This window comes from Benincasa hispida, chromosome 4 (assembly GCF_027475165.1).
Source record: "Benincasa hispida cultivar pf3 chromosome 4, pf3_genome.v1.1, whole genome shotgun sequence".
In the NCBI taxonomy this organism is placed as follows: domain Eukaryota; kingdom Viridiplantae; phylum Streptophyta; class Magnoliopsida; order Cucurbitales; family Cucurbitaceae; genus Benincasa; species Benincasa hispida.
In genome coordinates this window covers 7,202,123-7,228,900 of record NC_143481.1, presented here as the reverse complement: position 1 = coordinate 7,228,900, position 26,778 = coordinate 7,202,123, and the positions used below count along the sequence as shown (strand labels likewise).

Below are 26,778 nucleotides of genomic sequence, written 5' to 3'. Positions count from 1 at the left end.
AGCTATGGAGAAGGTCTCCATATAAAATTGTTATTTTTCCCAAATTAGAGTAAGGGAATTCATTTGATGAAATGAAACCTAGCCTTCTTTTTTAACCTCCTCTCAAAATCTTTTTTTTTTTTCCTTTCTATATTCTCTATTCTTCTTCCTCATCGAAGGTGTAGAGACCACTTTTCTACCCTTGAATTCCTAAGAGAATAATGAGGTCTCATTTACGGTGGTATCCATTTTTTTAAATACTACCCTTTTTTAAGATAATTTTCATGACTAGTTATTATTCTATAAGTTATTGTAATGAAAATTTATGTGAAAAAAATAATTTTTTAAATAGGATTGTGTTGGTGCAATAGATGGAACTCACATTAGTGTATCTATTCCACAGGATGAGCAAATTCCATATCGTGGTAGAAAAATAAGCCCACATGGAATATAATGTGTGTTTGCTCTTTCAATATGTAATTTACATATGTGATGTCTGGTTGGGAAGGAACAACAAATGACTCTCAAATATTTCTTGAATGTATTAGAGATCCTACAAATAAATTTCTAATGCCCACGGGAGGTTTGTAACAATATGTAGTTTTCTTTGAAATTATAATCTTTCTATTTGACTATTGTTTAATTTATTAAAAGTATTCTTGATTGAACAGACCGATATTATCTTGTTGATTCTAGATACACTAATATGCCTAGATTTTTATCACCATATTATGGAGAAAGATATCATTTGCGTGATTTTGGAGATGACAGACGTCAATTATTAGGTAAGAGTTGTTCAACTATCGTCATTCATCACTTTGCAATGTGATGGAGAGGTGCTTTGGGGTATTAAAGGCTCAATTTCCTATTTTGAAGCAATTCATGATTTTATCAAATTGCACGATGGCAACGATGGACTTTTTAATGCATTTAATGGAGACTCAATGATCATTGAACAAGAAAACATGCAGAATGGAAGAGACATGTTGCAAATCCCTCAAAATCAACTTAGGCATATAACTTTAGTGAGGGATCAGATAGCTGATCAACTTTGGATGACAATTCAAACCCAATGTTGATTGTTATTCTTGCAAATTTTGTGTTTTAATTTTGTTAAATATTATGAATATTTGTGTTGTTTTTTGTTTTCAATTTATTTTTTATTTGTGTCTCTTAGACATGTTTCTTTTATTATTTATCATTTAATAATTAATGAAAAGTATATAGGACATTTTTATTTTAGTCGATGGAGTGATTACAATGAAAAAAGTTGAATGAGTTATGACACTTATATATAATTAGATGAAATAAATTATAAAATTAGTTTACTATTCATCATATAGAAACAAAAATAAAAAGTGAATGTCAAATCATTATTTTCTTAAAAAAAAATGAAAACAAAAAACTGTTATCAAATAAGTTGTGGTTCTATGTTTTTAGAAAACAGGAACAAAAATCAGTTACAAACATATATGGTTTTTGTTGGTAGAAAATAGAAATTTAAAAACAGAAAAATAAAAAATAAAAAATAAAAAATAATTATCCAACGGTGCTTTAACCTAATTTTGTTATGCATGTGGGCTGATTTGGGGACTTTTCTAATATTGTAATCTATTTTGGCATTTTTACCAATTTCAAACTTTTTACTATGGTTTGTTATTTCTCTCGTCAAACCTTTTTTTATTTGGGAAAACTTCTCAAACCTAATTTTGCTCCAAAAAAGAAAAAAAAAGAAAAGAAAAGAAAAAGAATCTAAACCCTAATCTTCGCGAGACAGCAACGAGGCCACTGGAACAGCAAACGGACACGTCAGAAAAATGCCGCCAAGTACTTCTTCGAAACTCCCGGTAGACTTCGCCGAGAAAATTGGACTGGATTGATCACCGTCGACGGACCTCCGCATCGCCTTTCGGTTACTATGAGGGCCGTTCGTCTTCTCTTCCCCATTAGACGAGTAGCTGCATCGCCTTCGCCACCGGTAGCGTTATTCTCTTCGTCTTCTCAATTAATCACTAAATCGACGAACTGTGTCGCCACTGAAGCAAAGAAGGGAGGTTCAGTACACAGAAAACAGCCGAAATTTAAGTGGAACTCGGCAAACTTCTTTGGTACAGTGGAAGAGCCCCTTAGAGTGGTTACTAGGAATGGCCGCACAGTTATTGCTCGGACAATTCTTCGAGCTAAAGTCTCCCCAGATTCTAACTGCAGTTTTAGGTAGTTTCTTCCATGTTTTTTTTTTTTTAAAAAAAAAAAGTGTTGGAACCAGTATAAACATCGCTTTCTTATTTTGTTATTTTAGTGCTATTTGTTTGATTAACTGTGTTCCACACTTTCTGTTTTTCTTTTGTTGTTTTGTTCGAATTTCCATTCAAGTTGATTGAATATATCGGGTCTTTCTTTTAGTTGGATGTATTTCAATTATAAAAAACCTCTAAGTTTTGAATTCCCTCTATTTATCCGATCGTGTGTTGGTGGTTCATGTTGTTACTTGCGATTCCAGTCACAGTTATATCTTTTCTGGCGTTCTGAGATTGGATACTGCCGTTCAAAGTTTTCCCTTCCGTATGTGCCTATATTCCCCTGTATTGGTAAATGATTTTGTATATGCATCTGTGTAGGATTCTTCTGAAACTGTGGGAAGAGATGGCTGAATCATGCATCGAACGTCTTAAACCGAATGACTTCGTTTATGTTGCTGGGACTTTAGAGTCTTATAAGAAGACTAATCAGTGCGGGAAGTCTTATTTATCTTACGAGGTTAGATGCTCTAGTATTCACATGAAGATATTCCTTTTTTATTTGTATCTGAAACATTTTTCATATTGTTTATTTGCATTTCTACTCATCGTGTTGACTTCTTGTCCTTAGTGTAGGAGCTAAATTCCTTTTTGGATCTGGATGAGAACTATTCTCGACCTTTTAATACCTTGGCTAGTCTGCAACGGTCAATGAACGAGCTATTTTTATATGAATCTTGTATTGGCATTTGATCTTTTGAATTATTTTATATCCAACATTTTCATTGTCCTATTTTTCAATACTCCGGTATAGTGTGACCCAAGCCACTTGGGGTTTTTGTTTTCCTTAAAAACCTGTCAGGATCTTCTGCCCATTTAAGTACTTTAAAAAACTGGCAACATTTTAAGTTATTCAGGAAAGTGGCTGTCGATTTGCAGTACATCAACTTTAATCTGGATACTGAAAGATGTGTTTGTAATTTTACAGATCAGTTTGGAACTTTGGATTGAAGCAATGTATTGTTTTCATTCATCCAATTGAGATACTGTCCTCCTATGTTATTTACTAGTAAAACGTATTATCTATTTCATCCTTCCATTTGGGTCCCCTCTGACTACAGCAAGCTTATTAGTTCCTCTTGTAAATATGGCCTAACTTCCTCATCGAATGATTGGAAGTCCTCACTGTAATTTTAGTCAAGGAGTTCCTTCCTTTTTCTTTCATAGAATTCTGTTTTCTGTGAAGTTTTTTTTTGGGTCCCAAAAGAACATAATCTATCAGTTTCCTGAGATTTAAGTTTTCCTATGATTCTTCGTTTAACTATGCATGTACATATTCAACAGGGTCATACTTGAAGATTACTACTTTATCTGTTTTTTTATATTCTACTTTTATGCTTTATGTTTTCCCTGCAGTTAACTGTGTCGGAGTTGAATTGCATTGCACAAAATGATCAAGGCTCAAAAAGTCAAAATTCTGTAGGCATGCTACATGAAGAAGGTACGTTTAAAATCTCGTCTCTTCAGTTGATTGAAATTTTAGTCATGCATAGAAATAAATCAGATATATTGTTTAACTGTTGAAAAGTTAATTTGTGTCTGCTGTAAATTATTTCAGTTCCGCTGATTGAATGAAATTCAGTTTGTGTGAACAGTGGTATTGTGAATTTTAACTGACGTGAGGCTGAGAAGGCATTCCTCCCATGGCATCTGAAAAATAAATGAGGAAGGGTTTTCCTGCTTGCCTATGCAAGTTTTTGTGCAATTATGAAACATCCTAAAATCATATTTAGTTGGATGGCAGTAGAGGTGTTCAAATGACCCGACAACCTAAATTTTTTTTGGGATAAGGCCTATCCAAATATTGATGCTTCATTTATACTAAGTTAAAGATGTATACAAAAGGTGCTCAAAGTATTGATGCTTCATGGCTGACTTACCATAAAAAGAACGGAACTTTTTTTGGGATAGGGCCTATCCAAGTATTTTTATAAAGGGCAACATTCATATCATTACCATTTGATACAAGATGAGTTGAGAGAGATTTTGTGGTGAACTTGCCAGATTTATCAAGGGTCCCATCTCCACGAATCTTTTACCATATGGCTCTTGGGCGGCACAAGAAGAGTGCATAAGATAGACTATTCAATTCTCACTATCAATGAGGTTTCTTCTAAGACCAAGGTCCCACACTTCATAGCTATTGTTCCATCATTGGGCTATGGTAGCCTTTTTTCTCATTGAGAGAGCATGAAGTCTAGGAAAGGCGTCCTTGAGTGGTGTTGGGCCAACCCAAGTGACATTCCAAAAAGATGTACATTTGCCGATGCCAAAAATGTGATTTATATTATTGTGCATGAGATTGGTCTGCCTGGCAATGTACTTCCATGGACTTTTAGCCAATCGGAACCGGTTGCTTGTGGTTGGAAAGAAAGACCATATTTAGCATCAATTAGGATTCTTCAAAGCGCATCTTCCTCAATGTGATATCTGCAAATCCACTTGGCTAAGAGACTCTTGTTTCTCTTTTTTAGTTAAATCAAACCGAGGCTTCCTTCAGTAATGGGGAGCTGTACCTTTTTCCAATTAATTGAGTGAACACCTCTCTTGTCTTCGTGCCCATTCCAAAGGAAATTCCTTTGGAGATATATTACACTTTAGCCTTTAGAAGAAGAAAAGTTGGGGGTTGTTCTTTTTGCCGCCTTTTCTTTCTTGTACATCTCACACTTTCAAGCCAAAGTCCAAAGTGTACCAAGCTATGTTCCGCAATTAACTAAACTCATTTTGGGAGAACAAGTTTAGGAAAAAGAGTTTACCAAACTCTTTTTGGGAGAACAAGTTTATGAAAAAGAGTGTTCAATGTATATTTAGTCCATAGTAGATAGAATGTGCAGAAAAAACCCGTTGTTTCTCCTTTTTTATTTATTATTTATTTATTTTTTAAAATTTATTATTTTTTTTATGAGAACAACTGCCTTCATTAAGAAAAATGAAAGAATACAAGGGCGATAAAAAACACGCCTGCCAAAACCCCAACTAAAGGAAGGGGTTCTAGCTAAGTAAAATGTTTCCTATAGAATAGTTACAAAACAACTTCGAAACCGAAGTCTAAAGGGACACATGAAATCTCACCAAAGACCACACCTCAGTAGGTTCCCTTTCCCTCCTTAACACTCTATCATTCCTTTTTCCCTTAGTATCCCACAATTGCACACACCCCAGCAGGCCACAGAAAACGGCCTCTCTCTGAAAGGAAAATGGAGGAGAAACTCCTCGATCATCATACAAACGTCTCTCTAACCAGCAATGCTCACATCGAACTCCTGCAAAAAGAAACTTCATATAGTTCTAGCATACTGGCAGTCCCAAAGAAATGATCCAGATCTTCCTCCACCTTCTGACAAAGGATATAGCAAAAAGGTCCCCCAAGCAAAGTTCTTCTCCTAACAAGCCTATTGAAATTTTGAAAGTGTTTACACGACCAAACAAGACTTGCCAAATAAAGAACTTGACTTTCTTAGGTATCTTAATCCTCCAAATCACATCGAATACAGGCACCCCAAAGGGAGAGGGATCCAATAACAACCTGAAGAAAGACTTACAAGAAAACCCCTCACTAGGATTCAAACTCCAAATACGAACATCCCGTCTCTCCTCCCTAAAGATGCACCCCTCTAAAAGGGAAAGAAGAGAGGCAACCTCTGCCGTTTTCCTATTGGACAAATGACGACGAAACCTAAAAAAAAAAGACAGAGTTCTCAGACCAAATCAAGAAATCCGAGACCGAGCAATTTTTAAAGGCAAATAAATGATAAAGATGCAGAAAGATAGAAGAAAGAGCATTTTCCCCCACCCATTGATCTTCCGAAAAGTACGTTTCCTTACCAAGTTACCATCCCCCACAACACACTGAACAAAATGAGAAAGATATTTCGGTCGAGCTTCCTACTTAACCCTTGTTATTTCTCCTTGGATCTTGCGTATGTGCCAAACTATGCAGACATGATGACCCATCGTTTCATTCATTGCAATCTTTAGTTCATTTATCCAATTTATCGTCCTAGCGTATTGTCCTTCCACTATGTGTTCTGAAAGACGCATCTAGGCTCTCCAATCACACTCAGGCGCGAGCCTAGGCTTCAAGCACTTAAACACAATCTCATTTGGCATTATTATTAATTATTATTCAGTACCCTTTCTCTCTACTTTTAACTCACAAATCTACCTTTAATTTTCCTTCCACGTTATCTTAACTTTCACCTTATACTTCGTCAATAATGACAATTTATCTGTAATTCATCAGTAATTGTTCATGCTTTATTGATGTTGATGCTATGGTGGATGCAGCCATGCAGGTCATGTTTTATCTTTAAATTTTTTTTTGAATATGAATCCAACTCTCATATCACCTCCTTTTTGTTTTGATTTTTTTTTTGGGTACTACAGGATATGCTCGTAGGTGTAATTACAGGGAACGTCTGCACTTGTGGCAAGTGTTTTTCAGTAGTCCACATGAATGGTGGGATAACAGGAACCAAAAGTCAAATCCAAAACATCCAGACTTTAAACACAAGAGTACTGGTGAGGTCTTGTGGCTTGAGGCAACAGATCCTCCATGGATCAGAAAACAGCTCGAATTGCTCGACACCAAAATGGAAGAAAATGATCAAGATGGTCACTTTGGTTCTGATTCCAGCATGTCCAAGTGGTTATATAGCTGAAGAAGTCCTGCTTGCAGCTGCTGTATCTTTGTGCTCTCCACATTGGTTCTTCTGCTTGAACAATATATTTAAACTGAGTACCAGATCCCTATGTGATGATTCAACCGAGGAATCTCTGTATATATGTGATGTTCATAGAGATATGCCATTAATGCAGCAAGGCCCGAACTATGCAAATGGATCATTGGTAGATTGAAGATGTATGAGCATTTGTTGGCATTTTCCCTCCTCTTGACCACTTGTGCTGTTATTGTCTATGTTAGGAATTGGGTTGTGCCTAATTCTCTTTATATGAATTATATGTGAAATAAAATAATAGGAGGAAAAAATAGAGGCAGATAGAAATACAACATAAAGCAAAGAGGTTCTCTCCTTGATGAATTACAACTCATCTTTATATTTACTAGTAAAACCAGATGTGCAATCTACTTGAAATCGTGTTGTTTTAATTAAACTCTTTAAAATATATTAGTTTTTTTTAGCATGTAATAAATAAATAATATATATATGTTTGTTTTAAATTTTAATTACTACTAACATTTAAATGTTAGATAATATAATAATTTAGTTGCTTTTGAATTGATCTTCACATTATGGTAATGGAATTTAGTATTTCGTTGGTAATCTAAGGTTTTTCCTTTGTGAGTTGACTCATTACGTGATTTACATCGTAGAGGGACAATCTAAGGTTTTTTTTCTTTGTTAATCACAGTTGCAATTTTATTACGTATGAATTTATTATACATGTTTGCAAACATCGATTGATATCAATTTGTCTGAAAGATCACCCATCACGAGTGGTTTCCCTTTTAAAAGTTGATAATTGTTTTTCTAATTTTTTGCAACAAAAATAATAGTTATAATGTAAGAATTTTTATTTTAATATTTTCATATTATCATTATTTTCATGAAAATTATTCTACATAGTATTAAAATAAAAATTGTACTCATAATTAAGTAATCAAATAAATATGTTAATATTTTGATATTTTAATATAATGCAACAATTTTTATTTTAATGTTATTACATATTTGTTGTGATAGTCACTTTCATACACAAAAGGAATATGCAATTGTCATATATATATGTGTGTGTGAAATCTTATAATTTTTAATTCAAAGTAATTAAAGAGTGTTAGATTTTGTTTTAAGATTATTTATGTGATACATATAATTTAAACCTTGTTTTCATAAAAGATATTATGGTTTTTTTTTTCCATAGATTATGAAATCCTAAATGTATAATTTGTATTTTCATTTAATAAGAAGTTTTTCCTTGTTTTTTTTTTCTTGCACAAAATAAGTTTTGTTTCTTTAAACCTCTTCAAAAGGTTCGCTTAAAACATTTTTTTGTATGGAAAAAGATAGTCTTATTTGTTTGTATTATTAAATGTAAGAATAATTGAGGTAGTTTTTTTTCCCAAAGATTTTGTTGGTTTTATAAATTATGGATTTTTTTTTAATAAAAGGAACACAATCTTGTTATTATTTAAAAAAAATTACAATGATTTTTTATATTTAAAATATTAAAATAGATACATCACTTACAATTTTTAAGATAAAACATTAATTCCTTTTTTTGCCACAAATCTCAAAATTCTAATTTTAATATTTACGTCAATATTTTATAATATGAAAAAATGTTTTATTTATCAATTTTATTGAATAACTGGGGTAGTTATTTTTTTTTTATTTCAAATCTTTTGTTTGTTCTATAAAATAATAAAAAAAATCATTTCTTTTAAAAGGAACAAAATATTATTATTTATTATTATTATTTACAAACAATTTCAATTTTGTATTATATTTAACATAGTAAAATAGATACAAAATATTAAACACTTTTTTCTACCACAAATCTCAAAATTTTCAATTTCAATATCTATGTCAATATATTTATGGTCATGAAAAAGCCTATTTTTTATTATTATTTTAAAATAAATTTCTTATTTTCAAGACATAATAGTTTATTCTATTTCATTCATTAATTCAATGAAGGTTAACAATTACTTTGTATTAGTTATAATCATAAATTTATTACGTAATATAAAAAATACAAGAAAAATTAAAACTAAGATGAAAATAAATATAAAATATGACTCACTTGTGATTTGAAGATATAATTTTTAAAATTGAGCTGAAATTAAAATGAGGAAGTCAATTTTTACATAATATTTCACTAATATTCTCCCCATAGCTCACTCCCCTAATTTTCTCAAATTTAATTCATCTCCCCAATTTCCTCCACACCGAGAAAATAAAATACTCTGAATTTAGAAAAAATAAAGTAGGCTAAAGTAATATTTACAATTTTTAGAATATTAATATGTTCTTTATTTTTTTAAAAAAACCATTCAGAATATTCTCAATTCTCCTTTCATATCTTCCTCTTCCCTAAATTTCACAAGTTAATCTCATCTCTCAAAATTTCTCATCATTCTCACGTTTTCCTCCATCAAAATAGACCCTTAATGTGAATTAAAAGAAAAAAATGAAATATATCAAGGATGACTTACATTTTTTTTTATTTTTTATTTTTTATTTTTATTTTTATTTTTTTTTTTTTTGCAATAATGCTTTTGCAGTGTATGTTGAGAAAAAATGTAGGAAGAAAATACCTATAATAGTACACAAAAAATTTTATGAAACAAGAAATTAAACAAAAGAAAAAAAAAGGAACAACATGTTCACAAACAAATGTAAATCAAAATAAAAAAAAAATTCAAAATTTCCTAAAAGATAAATGTAGAATGTTTTTGCATAAATGATGAATTGAAGCAAATACATGAGGACTTACATATTTTTTATTTGTTAATGTTTTTTTCGCGATGTTGAGAAAAAAATAATAAGAAAGAAAACATATACAAAAAGTAAAAGAAAAGAAAGAAGAGGAATAAAGTGATGACAAACAAATAGAAATCAAAGAACATGTCATAGATAATACATATAGTCACTCTCATACCATATCAAACATGTCATAGATAATACATATAATAATCAAAGAACATGCTAAAAAATGCCTTTGATATGTCTACTACAACTAGCAGCAAAAAGTTAAGTGTGACTACATTCTTGCAGTTATTTAGGTTGATCCTCCAAGAGGGTTTAGCACCTGCCCAATGAAAAGCAAAGATCCTGTCTTGTCTTCCCTGATCGCATACAAGAACGGGTGGTTGGCAACAAAGTCGATTATGTCTACAGGAAGGAAAGCCCTCAATCTGATGACAGCAGCCGTAGCAGCTGCAGCTTCTGTGCCTTCTTCATTAACCTCAATGAATGACTTATGGAATATTTTTGAAACATGAAGGCCTTGAGCCACTGGAGACTCCACCATTTCTAACAAACCTCCTTCAGAGAAAGGTAACACCAATCCTAACCCCTTCAAAACATTGGAAACTTCAACCCCAAAAGAAATTTTGAACTTTGGAATCTTGAATTCACCCACTTTAAGTTTTTCATATGGAATGTGGCGGTCGATGAACTCGGATTGGGAATCTATTCTTTCAATCAAAGATGGCAATCCATCATTCGAATCTGGGAGAAAGATGTACATAGAAAAACGACGTGGGTCAGATCCTTGTTTGTATGGCAGTCCAAGAACTTTAAATCCATCAAAAGCAGCTATATATTGCTTATTCTTGCTGGTCATAAAGGGCACCTCCACTGAACTCCCATCAAGAAGGTAGAAATCTTGTTTCTCTGTTTTCGAAGCATCAAATTTCTCTTCCCATTCCCCTTTGAAGTAGAGTGCATTAGCAAGGATGAGCTTAGAGAGACTATCAACTGATCCAGGAGGAAGAACCTCTGTGATAAGTCCATTAGTTTGTTTTTCAGCCCATGAGTTCACTTCTGAAGTCACTTCAACAGCCTTTCAATTCAACCAAACAAATGATTAACAACATCATCATCATACACTACACTTGCCAAATAAGATCCAATAGAGGCAGAGGAAACCAAATTTGATAGACGACACCCTTTTTCTCAAAAAACAGACCTTGTTGCAGTAAAAGTGTGATAAATATAAAAGAAGCTGATATAGGAGTGATCGTAGTTAAAATCACTTTTGTCATCTTCAAAATCACCGTAGAATACAATTTCAATGATTCAAAACTAATATTAAACATATAAACAATTTTAATGATTCAAAACCAATATTGAATATATGAAAATTACATTTAAAAATGTAAGATTAAACATTAGATTAATTCTGAGTGAGCAAAGGTGGCCGTTGGAGTGATTTTAAACCCAACAAAAGTGAGGAAGCACTCCCAATCATGCATATAAATTCACTCTAGACACTAGAATAGCATCAACATTGCTCATGTCCTAAGTCAGGTTACAAATTCCGTAGAAACAGGGAGCAATTTAAACTATAATAGAACAGAGAACATAAGATCTCAAAAGAAAAACGTAGCCCTACATGATTTCCAATTAGCTTGCAACCAATTTTCCCCTTAAATTCCAATATGAGCACGAAATCAAATAGGCTAAGAAAGAAGAGTGTATTAAATCACCTTAGTCTTGAAATCGGCTTGGCTGAGCCTAGCTTTATAAAGAGTGTCAACAACCTGTTTGAAAGAAGGCTTGAGAGGAAGTGATTGATCGATCCAAACCCCATTGGCAAATGCGAGGCGAGGTCCACCGCTGGGAGAGGCATCGGCGAAGACCGCGGCTACGATTTGAGAAGCGAATGAGTTGAGGTTGTCAGTGGAGTTAGATTTGAGGAAGGAAAGAAGTTGATCCAGCGGGGGGCCTTTGGAACCAGCAGCGATAAGGCTGAGAACGACATGGATTGACAAGGGCGAGAGGACAACGTTAGAGGCCTTGGCTTCGTTTTGGAGAAGGTGCTTGGTGATGGCTATGGCGACGTCGCCGTGGCTTCTGATTGTTTCTCTGATGTCCATTTTCCGGCAGCCGGAGAATCAATGGGTTAGAGATGGATGAACCGAAAACGCGAATTTGGAATTCAATTGTTCTTTCTGTAGTTGAGAATTTAATGAAAGCATGGAACCGACTCTGGCTTGGCTTTTGACCAGCATCTCACGTGCGTTGTGCGTGGAGAATATGATCGCGTGACGCTCAAGATTTTATCTTTTTCTTTTTGGGAAAAAAGATAATTTTGAACCCTAAACTTTACTCTCAGTTCAATTTCTTTTTATCTTTTCATTAATTTTAACCAAAAAAATTAATGCACTTGCAAATATCCATATTTATAGAATCTTAATTAAAGTCTGACGGTTGTATTTTTTTGGTTTCAAGATTCTTAAACTTAGAATTAGATATCTATTAACTTTTATTCAAAATTTTTAATAATTAATTCATCAATGAAATATAAATTTAAATTTTAGATTTTGTATAATAATTTTAGCCTTTCACTTTTATATTGATTAAATTCATTACTTTTTTTTTAAAAAAAATATGAAATTAAGGTAAAAAAAATGTATTTGACTCAAGTTCATAAGACTAAACTTGTAATTTAATATGGTTTTGTGATAAGATATTCAATTATTTTTTAGTCTATAACATGTGAGGAGATAGAAATGTTGAATATTTCAATTTTTTATTGATGATGTAATTTGTTGAACAAATGAGTTGTTATGCCAAAATGAATATAGTTCAACTAGCATAGGACTTGTATTATATCTTGATGTGAGAGATTCGATTCTCTCACTCCACATATAGTAAAAGAAATAATAACAAATTGAATCCTATATTTTTTAGTGCAATAAATAGTATAGGAGAGATTTGAATCTTCGATTTAAAAAGAACATGGCTCAAGTACAACAACATCTTATTATTATTACATTATTACAAACTTTTTCTTGAAGAAAAATATTATTATAGAAAAATATTATTATTACATACTTACATTTACATACATTGACATAGTAGTAAAATTTATGAGATGAATGTTGAGTACTTAATATTAGGGGTGAGCATGATAGACCGAAAAATCGAGCTGACTAATTGAACCGAAGTCGATCGGTCAGAGTAGGAGAGGGGTTTGAACATCTACTAGCCGATGACCCACTAGAACCAATCGACTGATCAACTTTTGCTCCTCGACGGTTGAGGTAGGTTTAAACATTTATTGAACCATTATAGTCGGCTCGACAACGGTTTGATTGGAAAACCGATTCTGATCGACTTAATTTAATTATATCATGTAAATTTCTAGAGGTTAAGAGGATTTACTACCCTGCTCAACAAAAAGCAGAGTTTCTGTCCTGTCTTCTCTAATAGCAAACAAGAATATTGCAATTCTACAACAACAGTCGAAACGGTAGTAGCTTCGTCTGTACCTTCTTCATTAACCTCAACAAATGAATTATGAAATATATACGAAACGTAAAGCTCTCGACTTGTTCTTTCAAAGTCTACCATTTCTAACAACCTAGCCAAAGATAATGCCAATCAAAATCCTTTCTAGACATCAGAAACTTCTAAGGCCAAAAGAAAATTTAAATTTTGGGACGTTGAATTTGCCGACTCGAACTCGGTTGTGTTGAATATGGTGGCGATGAACCTAGATCGAGAATATAGTTTTTGAATTAAAGATGGCAATCCATCATGACATCTAGGAGAAAGATATAAGGAAATTGTCAAAAATAGCACGGTTAGGTTTTCACAAAACTAGTTAAAATAGTTTTTCTTGGTCCATCTCGGACGAGATTGACTGCGAGATTTTAGTTAAAAAATCAATTTATCAATTGTTTGAGGTTTTCTCGTCAGATTATATTGGTCGAATCCTCGTTCGTAACAATGACGAGATGGACTGCGAGATTTTAGTTAAAAAATCAATTTATCAATTGTTTGAGGTTTTCTCGTCAGATTATATTGGTCGAATCCTCGTTCGTAACAATGCAAGAACTTTGAGGCCATCAAAGGCCCTATATAATGCTCTTTTTGGCTGGTCATAGAGGGGACTTCAATCGTGGTTCCATCAAGAAGGTAGAATTCTTGATTTCGAGTTTCTGAAGGTTTGAATTTTGGTTTCCAAGAGCCGTTGAAGTAAAGTGCATTTGCGAAGATGAGTCTGGACCCTGGTGAGATTAGTAACTGATCCAGGGGGAGAATCTTTGTGCTGAGTCCATTTGTGTGTTTTTCAACCCACGAGTTCACTTCTGAAGTCACTTCATTAGCCTTTATTAATTTAACCAACCAAATGAGAACTTTTTTTTCCCTTTTTTTAAAGTGAATAATATTTGTCAAATAATTAATACCCAAAAGAAGTAAAGAAACCTAAATGATTGTTGGGTCAAAGGACAATGTGTAATTATCTCCTACTACTTTGTATCTTTTGTTGACACTGGGGGGCGGTTTATTATTGGAAATTGATTAATTAATAATTTATCTCTCTCATAATTATTGTTATTTACGTTTGCAAGCACAATCTCAAAACCATACTTAAATGTGTGGATGAATAACAATAAAATTAGAGGGTTATAAATTTTAAAGTATGAAATTAATAAATGGTTAAAAATTTGAAAGCACTAGAAGAAATTAAATAGTAACGTTAAGAACATGGCAGTGGCCTTGCTAATAACCTCCAGACACACATGACATTTATTAATTATCATTGATATAATTACTAATTAATTTTTTTGATAAAATTATTCAACGCCTGTGGTTGGAAGAGTCGATGCCTTCCCCACTAGTGATCTTCAAAGGTACTTGTCGATGTTGTTCAACTATGCTTGTCTCCTAGTTTGAAATTTGTCTTCCTCGCTGGTTTGGAAGATGAAAATTGCTGAACTTCAAGAGGACTGCATCGAGTGGGGCTATTTCTGTTAACATAATTACTTTAAATAGATTAACTCTAGGATCATTCATATCAAATTGTCAAGAATATTAAACATACTAGATTCCATTAAGAGATTGATGATAGTTTCTGTTGGAGTTGATGCCCTAAACTCTCGTTGGGTTCTGTAGTTTGTAAGCACTGTATTGAACAAACGCTTGTGATGTAATAATATATGATATTTTTTTCACTATTGTCTATGAAACATTGGATGTCTTAATTGCTTTACCACAAACCAATAAACTAAGATCCCTGGTTGTTGTTATAACTTAAGCATGTATGTGGAGACATACAGGTGGATCATGTCTTAAGTGATAACCAAAATGGTCGGTAGTATATGAATATAGGAAGGAAACCTTATCTAGCTACGAATGCGGCCCGCTTTATAGAATAGTTACAAGTGTTGTGACTTGCTACAGATGGTCTAATCCTGATCATTCATGTGCAGACATGCGAGCGGGGGCGTCCTATACAAAGGAGTTTTTATAAGACCGGAGCACGAAGTGTTATAGTCTCATTATATAACGTCGTTCATGACAGAGACTTCACTTTATTAGGATGACCATAGGTAACATGACCTCAATCCTGAATGAGTTAGGAACTCCTGCCTTTGAAGGCGGTCATTTGATTTGCATGGATGCGAGTGGCCAGATCACCAACTCAAACCTACCACTTTGGCAATTCGTTTGATTTGGGAGTTGAAAACTCAGCTACACAAGATGGAATTCACTCATTCCCCAAAGCAGGGGTAAGTAGATAGATTGCTCCCTTAAAGGTTGATTCTGGGGCTTGAACGATGTGGCGCCACATACCTTCTCATGGTCCAAGAGGTGTCTACACATAGTAAGACTATGTTGTATTGTTCATTAGAGGGATTAGTGGTACTTAAGGAGTTAGATGTAACTATAGGGACAAAACGGTAAATTGGCCCAACTGTACTTACGAGCATCTGTGAAGGGTTATCGTACTATTGATTGGTTATATCCGATGAACACAAAAATATAACTGTGGTGATAAGAGTACAACTGTCGGTCTTTAGTGGAATGCCTGGCAGTTAACAGATGGTGGATCTCGTGGCTAAAGAGTTTATTTAGCTATTCACGTACCGTTGGAGCTTCGAGTCATAGGTCCATAAGGTCTCCTTGGTAGCTCAATAGATTCAAGTTGAGAATAAGTTTTTGGGTCAGTTTGAAGTGTTCAAATTGACAAGAGGGAGTTTGATTATATATGATATGATTGAAGTGATCAATTATATATGATATGGTTGACATGATGTATGAGATACATTAATTGGAGGAAAAGGATATAAATATGATTTATATCTAGTGGAGGAGAAAAGGACTATGGTTCATATGTTGCATATGATGTGATATTAAACCATAGTTTATAAATATAATATAATTATATTTAATTTTTTAATTAAACAATTATAAGATAATTGTTGGCAGTTTTTTCTCCGTAACCGAATGAGATAGTGGGAGGTTGCAATCAGTTTTCGTAAATGAAGGATAAAATGAAAATGGTTTTCATTTTGTAAGCAGATTAGATCATCGCTCCCCAATTAGTACACAACCCATCGCCTAGCAAACGAGAGCATACACGATAGCTCAAAGTTTACTAAACGATCGTGTATACGCATGCTTTTCCTAAACGATTGCATAGTCTTACCTAAACGATCGTCTAGCTTTTTTTAAGCGATCGCCGTGCCCAAGCATTTTACTAAACGATTGTCTAAATGATCAAGCCCCTTTTACTATACGATCGTGCACCTTTTACTAAACGTGAAGAAGAGGTCTTCAAAGGTCTGTGATTTGTTCGAGGGAAAACGTGAAGAAAAGGTCTTCAAAGGTGAGGTTTCTTAAAACTTTTTCTAAAGCATGTTGTAATTTATAATTAAATGCATATCTTGTTTACTATAAAATTTTATATTCAATAAAAATGGAATTTGGTTGATCCGCTTCCGTTCAAGGTTCTCTCCCATTAGAATTCCTTCATGTTTAACACTTTTCTAGGATATAGCTCCTCTAGCTAACATGAAGATATAGCCTGAAGTGGATTACAAAGTGTCTTGGCATCCAACATGATCGAAATTAGAATACCCAATGATCGCCAAAACTTCTGATCTTCGATAAGTGAGCATATAATCTTTTTTCCTCTATAAATACCTCATAACCCGTTGTTGGTTTGAAACCTGTATGCTTTGTTATGTGTAAAACTGTGTGGGAATAACTATGTGTTGATCTATCTATGTGCCTAGTTGTAGCTAAGTATGTGTTTATCACAAGTTTTCTTATAACTTGCCAAATATAACAAGCTATAAGTTTCTCGATATGAACCGAGGTCGAACTCAGGAACTTGTAACAAAAAATGATTGTAAAGTAATGCATTTGCAGCGAAGACTAAATGAATATAGCAGAGAAAAAGAAAGAAAGAAGCATACGATTATAAATAATGTGATTAAACCAACTAAACAGGTAGTGAACACTTGAAGACTAATTATGAGAATCTTTAAGGAAGCAGGAGCTTTAATGTGTAATAAAAATGTATGGGGAAAGTAGGGTTAAGGGGAAGTTAATGCCAAGTTCCTAGGTTTAGCTTCAGGGAAATTCAGGCTCGCAACATCTATTCATCGCACACCTCTCGGTGGCCAGCCACATTTGTCATATCTCTTTGACGCACAAATGATGTTACGTTGAGCATAAGATTATTTTTATCTTTAGAAACACTTCTTATTTTACTTAATGAGATCCACAACTACTTACTCTCTCGGGCAGTTGGTTATAGCTACTTGACTCAATGAGTGATCATCATAGGCAAGTATTTATATAATCATCCACTAAGCAAACAGGATTAACCCTTAAAGATTCAACTTAGCTCATAGCATTAAACTTCCCTTTTACCCTGTGAAAATTAGTTACTCATGATAAATGAAAAAGTGATGGCAAAGATAGAGGAGATAATGGAAGTAGTCATGATGATATATAGATAGAAATAGAATTATTGTTTACAAAATGAGTAATCTCTTAAAGTCACAATGCAATACAACAGTGAAAGATAAGAAGAAAACAACGGAAAGGTTCAACAATTTCTTGCTTCCAACAGATGTAGTGTCAAGGTTGCTGGTGACTAGTGGCAAGAATGTTGTGGAAAAAGGCTCTCTCAAGCTCTTTGCTCCAGTGAAGTTTCGGTGGTAAGTCGGAAGGGAGTTTGGAAGTTGAAGATCTCAGAAATACTCTCGGTTGCGTTCTTTGCTTGTGGTGTAAGTATCGTGTCTAAGGATGTTCTCAAGCAAAATCTCCATACCTTGTCATGCTCGTCAAGGCTCTATTTATAGAGCCATCCGTTGACGACTTTGGAGATCATGCAATGGATAGTCACCATCTCTGACTAGGTTGGTGAGAATGTTAGTGCTGCTATCATGGTCAACATTCTGAATCAATAAAAAAATATCCACCGGGATTTTGTTAGAGATCTCAAGACATGCGATCAATTATTTGTTCATCGGATAGGAGTTCGGCGCATGGGGAAAGATCCTGCAATCAACTGCAAAGTATACACTTTGGCATAGTGTTAACTCATGATTTGTGGTCAATAAGGATTTTAGGTGTAGCTCAATGCAAGTATAATTTTAAGCATGAATTCCTAGTATTATTATCACATATTTAGCTTATTTAACCTCATTATTTTAAGTAAAAGGCTACAATAACTTGTATTTCTACAAGTTATCACCCGTTTGCCTGTTTTTCAATAATCCATCCCCAGGTTACTCATATATCTACCTAACACTCCAACTATGAACGCAATATCTGAATGTGTACATACTTGAACGTACATTAAACTTCCAACAATCAATGCGTTGGGAACCTTTTGCATCTCCTTAGTCTCGAGTACAGTCTTGGGGCATTGACCTAAATGAAATTTATCATCTTTAATGATAGGGTATCTCTTGGTGTATAACCTTTCATGCCAATTCTACTCAAAATCTTTTTAATGTTGTTCTTTTATGAGAATCTCAAAATACCTTGAGAATGAACTCGTAGTATTTCAATTCCTAATACAAAAGAAGCATCATCAAAATCCTTCATCTTAAAATTCCTTTTGATAAACCTCTTAGTATCATGCAATAAACCTACATCATTACTTGCTATGGATATGTCATCGACATAAAACACCAGAAAGATTGATTTACTTCCATTGAACTTGTGATATACATAATCTTTCACTATATTCACCTCAAAACTAAAGGTTATTACTTCATGGAATTTGCGCTACCATTGACGAGAAGCTTGCTTAAGATCATAGATGGATTTCTTCAATTCACACACCATAGACTTTAAATTATCAACCTATAGTTTATTATATATAACCTATAGTTTACAAATCTTGTGGTCTTGTAGTTTATGAATTGTATTTGTACAAACATATTATTTATTTAATAAAATAAGTGTTATTTTTTTTGACATTTAGTTGCATTAACCAAAAACCAATAAACTAAGATCCAAGGTTATTAGATGAAGCTTAAGCTTGTATGTAGAGACATACAAGTGGATAATGTTTAAACGATAACCTGAATGGTTTGTAGTAGATGGATAAGGCTGGGTACCTTATTCTTGTGATACTACAGATACTGCTCGCTTTGTAGTTATTACAAGTGTTGTAAAGTGCTACAAATGATATGATCCTGATCATTCATGTGGATGAAGGAACTCTTATCAAAGAGTACCTATGAGCAGAAGCGAGATCGTTCCAAATTTATTGTGACAGAAATACCGCATTCACAAACAAACAGACAAATTATGCATTTAACAACAAATTACGACATGTTTTTCAAACTTACACAACAAAGGAGCGAGGGACATACCAGTTGAAGAACTCTTCTTCTCTTTAATCTCGCTCTTGTCAAGAAACGACAACTCTCATTGTTGTTGAGATTGCCAAGTCTATCGCCCACCAAATCACGCCGTCGTCTACCATCGAACGGTCTTCTAAGAAACAGGCAGAAAAGATGACACAACCACTTGGAAACCTCGGTATTCTTGGAGTAAGAACGATGAGGTATGGGCTCTGTTGGATTTGGTAAAGGGGATGAAGAAACAACGATCTTTTACCATGACCAAGCAAGTGGGAGAAATATGAAGTCTATCGCATAGATGGATGCTTGATCGTTTAGTAAAAGGTACACGATCGTGTAGTAAATTGGGGCTGATCGTTTAGACGATCATTTAGTAAAATCGCTCGGGCGCATGATTGCTTAGAAAAGACTATACGATCGTTTAGGTAATCCACGCGTGTACACGATCGTTTAGGACAACTTGAGCTATTGTGTAGGCTCTCGCTTACTAGACGATGGGCAGTGTACTTAATCGTGAAGAGATTGTCTGATTTTTTTTGCAAAATGAAAACTATTTTCATTTTATCCTTCAGTTCCGCTATCTTGTGCAATTATGGAGAAAAACCAACATTTATCTCATAATATAGTCATTCTCTCCTCCACTAGATATAAATCATATTTATATCCTTTTCCTCCAATTAATGTATCTCATATAATTGACCCATTTAATTATATCATATATAATCAAAGTCTCTCTTGTCAATTTGAACACTCAAACTGACCCAAAAACTGATTCTCAACTTGAATCCATTGAGCTACCAAGGGGACTTTATGGACCTGTGGCTTGAAGCTCCAACGGTACGTGGATAGCTTACTAAACTCTTTAGCCATGAGATCCACCATCTGTTAACTGGCAGGCATTCTACTAAAGACCGACAGCTGCACTCTTCTCACCACAGATATTTTATGTGTCCATCGGATATAACCAATCAACAGTACGATAACCCTTCACAGATGCTCGTAAGTACAGCTGGACCAATTTACTGTTTTTCCCCTATAGTTACATCTAACTCCTTAAGTACCACTGATCCCTCTAATGAACAATACAGCATAGTCCTACTATGTGTGGACACCTCTCGGGCCATGAGAAGGTGTGTGGCGCCACATCGTTCAAGCCCTGGATTCAGCCCTTGAGTGAGCAATCTATCTACTTACCCCTGCTTTGGGGAAAGAGTGAATTTCATCTTGTGTAGCTGAGTTCCTAGCTCCCAAATCAGACGAATCCCCAAAGTGGTATGTTTGAGTCGACGATCTGGCCACTCGCACTCATTCAAATCAAAGGATCGCCCTCAAAGGCAGGAGTTCGCAACTCACTCAGGATTGAGGTCATGTTACATATGGTCATCCTAGTGAATTGAAGTCTCTGTCATGAATGGTGTTATATAACGAGATTATAACACTTCGTGGTCCGGTCTTATAGAAACTCCTTTATATAGGACGCCTCCGCTCGCATGTCTCCATATGAATGATCAAGATCAGACCATCTGTAGCAAGTCACAACACTTGTAACTATTCTTCAAAGCGGGCCACATCCGTAGTGTTACTGGGTTAAGGTTTCCCTCCTATATCCATATACTACAGACCATTTTAGTTATCACTTAAGGCATGATCCACCTGTGTGTCACCACGTACATGCTTAAATTATAACGACAACTAGGGATCTTAGTTTATTGGTTTGTGGTAAAGCAAATAAAACATCCAATGTTTCATAGACAATAGTGAAGAAAATATCATATATTATTACATCACAAGTGTTTGTTCAATATTGTGTTTATAAACTACAGGACCCAACGAGGGTTTAGGGCATCATTTCCAACAGTGGAGACATTCGAGCAAGGGTATATTTACAAAGAGTTTGTATAAGACCAGACCACAAAATGAATAATCACTTTTTATAACACTGTTACTAGAAGAGACTTACATTTCACCAGGATGACCATAGGTGACTTGACCTGAATCGTGAGTGAATTATGAACTTCTGCCTATGAAGGCGGTCCTTTGATTTGCATGGGTAAGAGTAGCTAGATTCGTTGACTCAATATGTCTACCATTTTGGGGATTCGTCTGATTGGGGAGCTAGGAACATAGCTACACAAGAAAGAAATCACTCTTTCCTTATTGTTAGGGTAAGCAAAGAAATTGCTCCTTTAAGGGCTAATTCCAGGGCTTGAACAATGAGGCGCCTCACATTCTCCTGATTTGAGAGGGTTAAGTTATAGTTGGACTATGACTTATTGTTCATTAGAGGGATCAGTGGTACTTAAGGAGTTAGATGTAACTAAAGGGGTAAAATGGAAATTTTGGCCAAGTTGTACGTGCGAGTAATTTGTAAAGGGGTCAACAAACTGTTGATTGGTTATATTCAATGGACACATAAATATATCTATAGTGCGGAGAGTATACCTGTCGGTCTTTAGTAGAGTGATCGATAGTTAATAGAAGTTGATTAATTTACTTCAGAGTTTAATTAATTAATCAAGTACCATTGAAGCTTCAATTTGTAGGTTTATAAGGTCCCTTCGTTAGCTAAAATAGGATTAATGAGAATGAATTAATTTTAGATTAATTTAAATTGTTCAAATTAATTAAATAAAATTAATTATATGAGATATAATTAGTATAATATATATGATACATTATAATATAAAGTTTTAATGAGAGAAATAATTATTTGAATATGATTCAAATATAAATTATGTGAATATGATTCATATAAGAAATAATTAATATAATGTATGTGATACTTTATAATATAAAGTTTTATGGGAGAAATAAATATTTGAATATGGTTCAAATATTAATTATATGAATATGATTCATATAAAAAAAATATAGGTTAGAGCTAATATGACTATGATTCATATTAATTCGATAGGTTATATGAGAGATTTTTAAACTATAGGGTATATTATATGTGATATAATATAAACTATATGTTATATGTTATATGTGATATAACATATAGTTTTATTAATAAAATTGGTTTTACTATTATTTAATTATTTTATTTAAAATTTAAACTATTGTTAATTTAAATATTAAATAATAAGGGAGGAAGGTAATTTTGTAACCTCCTCGCCTTTAATCTCTCATGATCTCTCACTACGTGGTGGGAGTTCCACGTTTTCATGGAGAGGTTGTCTTCTTCTTCCTCCTCAAGCTTTACATAGGGTCTTGGGCTCTGGAGGTTCTCTGTGAAAATTCTATTGTGTTATTCTCTCAACGAAAAACTTTCTTTCCCCAAAATTGATTGATAGCGAGTCTACAACTCCGCTACGATCCTCATCCTTGAGTATAATGAGGGATTCCTCGTGGTGGTACCTGAAAAGAGGTCCATCTCTATTGTGGTTGCTGCGTCCGTGAAGGTGAAACCGGGATCAAGGTTGATGGTATGTCCGCGTAAGCACACACGTCAAATTATAATATAGTAAAACGACCAAGAGACCGAGTATCATCCTCTAAGAAATTGTTTGACTCTTTTAGCTATTCAGAGATCCTTCTAATTTTATTTAGAGGACCGAACTGTGATGAAAGTCTAATTAATCTACTCCTAGAAAGCAAATAAAAGATAACACGAGGGTAAAACTAGATAAAGACACGTCCTAGGGTATGATTTCGATAAATGGATTAACCAAATTAATTATTTTTACCTTACATTGATTTCATGTAAATTATAAACCTAGGAATCTTATATCCAGGTATCCTCTCTCGAGCTTAACCCTTTCTAATAACTAACCATCAATTCAATCTCTTGCAATTGCTAGATCAGTTACAACATTAAGTTCCTCCATCATCAATCTCTATTAATCTCCTATCACTCTTATGCATACTTGATTAACAGTTTAACATGCTAGATATAACCTAACGCCCTCTCTCCCGAGCAAGACATTAAGTAAAGAACATTCAAACAATGGTCAATTGTATGCAAGCATTAAGAATAAGCATGCTAAAATAATTATGCAGAAATCGAATCCAAGAAATAACCAATTTAGTTTGAGCAATCCATAAAACTAGATCAACACTCTAGAAACAAAAATCAGTCAATCATGGTTATAGCATAAACATAGACCATTCATAGACTTTCCAAACCAAAGGAACAGAAAAGAAAAGAGAGAAGAAGATGCAATCGAATCTGGAATCGTAACCCAACGAACTCTTCAAATCTTCGATCCTTTGAAGCTTCGAGATGCCGCCTCTGTCCAGAAGCTTCAAGATGTCGCCTCTGTCCAGAAGCTTCGAAATGCCTCCTTTGTCCAGAATCACTCTCCCAAGGGAGGCTCGCTGCAATATCGATTATGCTATAAAAAATCAGCCCTAAGTCGCCTCTCTGTTTAATTTCGGCATAACACTGCTTTTATAAGCAGCAGTCGCAGCGTTGTAACACCGACGCTGATTTATACATGACTCACCTTTATCTTCTAGAATGTTGCAATGTTGCAAGGCAGAGTTGTGACACTACCTTGTTTTTAAATGCTCTCGGGTCTTCAGCGTTGCAAGGCAATGTTATAACACTCGCGTGACGCTGCCTTGCCTCCAATCTTCACTTTTCATTCACTTTTTCACCCTTGATCATTGCCCTAGGTCAACGTTTTGGCCTTCTTGAGGTATTTTGGCCATTAATCCTAAAAAATTGCTTCTTTCGATCCAATTGCTTGATTTCCTACAATTAAACATAAAAAGCATCAAAGACCTCATATTAAGCATAAAACTAACTAAATTTTAAGCCCAAAGAATGCACTTTTGGAGTGCATTTCACCAACTTAGAACTTTGCTAGTCCCGAGCAAAGAAAGAACAAGATCATAAGAAAATTCACACAAGCATGCAAATGACTCAAAACCTCATCATTCAAAATAAGCATATTAGATCCATTAGCAGAAACTTTCATACACATCCCAACATTAAAAGATTTCTAGGCCAAATCTTATCATCTCCCACGTATGTGTGTGCAACTCACCTTTAATTCAATACACAAGAACTAAAGTTAGGTTCAAGAGAGCTTCTTTACTTTTTTCCTTACTCTGGCTCATGCACCAATCATCAAGCATTTACACATTTCAAGAGAATAATATGTCCACTAAGGTGCCTTATCTTTTTATTTTTTTTTCTCTTTTTTTCTTAACAACAAAAGGGCCCTAAACTTGCATCATTTTACCTAGGGACACTAGCTTTCACACATCTACAGCAAGGAACCGACCTAGTCGATTCCGAAGTGTCCTAATTGATCATAGCAAAGGCAACTTTTTTTACCCCCATCCATGCATACACATGACAAGTTTAAACAATAAAAGGATTTTCTTTTAAATGCATGAGTGTACGCTCTTTTTTTTTTTCAAAGGCAATTACAATATTCTTTTCTTTTCCTCTTAGTCTAACATTACAAACTATCATGCACATCAACCCTCTAACCAGTGGGGTCTTTCAAGGTGACAACCAATTATACTAAACTCAATCCTACTTTTAGTCAAAGTTTCTTAATTAAAGTGACTACGAGCTCATGCTATGGGAGACTCAAAGTGGGACTTAAAGATAATTTAATTCAGTAGTATGTCATCCCATTTCCACAACAGATCATTTAACATGCAAATTTAGAATAACTCATAGGCAATCACAATCATTACATGCTCAGCATATTCACAATTAAAGCACAAGATCATCTTTTCAATTAAAAAATTTTTCCTCAAAATTCAGTCACTCAAAATATTTGGTCAACATGCATAAGACAATTTTTTCTAAGTAACATGCATAGCAGGATAAAAACGACAAGAAAAGCAACAGTGCGTAATACTTCCCCCACCCCAAACTTAGAAACATGTATTGTCCTCAATGCAATAAAATAAAGTAAAGGGAGTAAGCGAAACTGGCCTGATTAGTGAAGTAATCTACGTGTGTCAGGCTTGCAAAATACTGCTTTATTTGAGGGCTTTTGTAATACATAGACTCGAAAAATATAAGAGTCCAAACTATGAGCGTTGAACTAAAAATAAAAATAATAAAATAAGCTAAAACATCTAAAAGAAAATAAAAGCTTGGGTTACCTCCCAAAAAGCAATGAGTTTAACGTCCAAGCTAGACAACACGAGAGATTATCCGTCAAGGTATATAAAAAATCTCCCATTGTTCCGTCAAGGTGCATAATGTTTGTATTATGTAATTTTGATTCTATGAATATAAAACTTGGACCGATCTCCACGTTTTCACTCTGGAACCTTCACAAGTTCCTTCACATAAGAGCTTTAATGTGTTGATCAAGAATAGCTCTTATTTTAGCATTTCATAAAGCAAAATCTCCCTTTCCATCAAATTTTTCTATATCATAGCGTGCGACGACCATTTTCTTGATCAAGAAAGTTAGTCTTGAAGCTTTCTTGAATTTTCAAAGCTCTAATACCAATTTTGAAGTTGACATGTGTATATGTGCTTTTATTTACACTTCTATAGACACATTTTTAGGAAATTACCTCAATTAATCTTCTTTCTTTTTGTTGCTCTTACAGACATGCAAAGGAGAAGAAAGAGGAGGATATGGTATTCGTGGGAGCTTTTGAAGACGATGAAATGGTAGAGATGGTTTCAATTCAGAGAAGAAGGAAAGAAGCAATGAGACAAAGATTTTAAAGTGATTCAATCACAAAGGATCTACATCCATTATGTTGGGAGCAGTGATATACTTAAGAGATTACAAGAAGAAATTTTACAAATTCTCTCAAGATGAGTTTTCTCTCAATACTCTTTGATTCTTAGTTTTTCTAAGTAATTTTTTCTGAGTTTAAAACTTTATTTATAAGTTAATGTTTCCTTATGCTTTTACAACAAATTCCTAACAGATTTTTTTCATAGAAGTTTTAATTATGTGCTAAATTTTTCATCTTGAAATTAGGTTGCTCATGAATATTCTTTTCTTTCAAACTTAAAGAATTCACATACTTCTAATATTTCCTCATATATAACCTTGATCTTGGTTGTTCTCAAAAGATTTTTGGTAAATCTTGGACATTTCTTACAGACCATTATTGTTGTTGATTCTCTTGTTGTCCTTCTCGGTGGTCAAGGCTAATTTCTGCTCCATTCTTTTGCGATTGAGGTAGCTATGGTTGGTTACATGCCTCATTTAAGTGATCTGACCAAATAGATACATTCTTTGTAGTTGC

General features: G+C 34.1%; 2 protein-coding genes and 2 pseudogenes across 2 annotated transcripts; 2 read left to right on the top strand and 2 right to left on the bottom strand.

Moving 5' to 3' along the window:
* Positions 1–432: 432 nt before the first annotated feature.
* LOC150036437 (uncharacterized) lies at positions 433–927 on the top strand (annotated as a pseudogene).
* A 682-nt stretch (positions 928–1,609) lies between these two features.
* LOC120076405 (protein OSB1, mitochondrial-like) lies at positions 1,610–7,458 on the top strand. The gene is made up of 4 exons (XM_039030220.2): positions 1,610–2,193; positions 2,598–2,736; positions 3,633–3,717; positions 6,663–7,458. Exons 1-4 carry the CDS (start codon positions 1,898–1,900, stop codon positions 6,935–6,937), a joined length of 795 nt encoding a protein of 264 aa, XP_038886148.1. The 5' UTR covers positions 1,610–1,897; the 3' UTR covers positions 6,938–7,458.
* A 2,394-nt stretch (positions 7,459–9,852) lies between these two features.
* SERPIN1 (Serine protease inhibitor (SERPIN) family protein) lies at positions 9,853–11,992 on the bottom strand. The gene is made up of 2 exons (XM_039030695.2): positions 11,452–11,992; positions 9,853–10,805 (listed from the first exon to the last, which is right to left on the bottom strand). Exons 1-2 carry the CDS (start codon positions 11,839–11,841, stop codon positions 10,020–10,022), a joined length of 1,176 nt encoding a protein of 391 aa, XP_038886623.1. The 5' UTR covers positions 11,842–11,992; the 3' UTR covers positions 9,853–10,019.
* Positions 11,993–13,111: 1,119 nt separating this feature from the next.
* On the bottom strand, positions 13,112–24,521 carry LOC120076041 (serpin-ZX-like; annotated as a pseudogene).
* Positions 24,522–26,778: the final 2,257 nt, after the last annotated feature.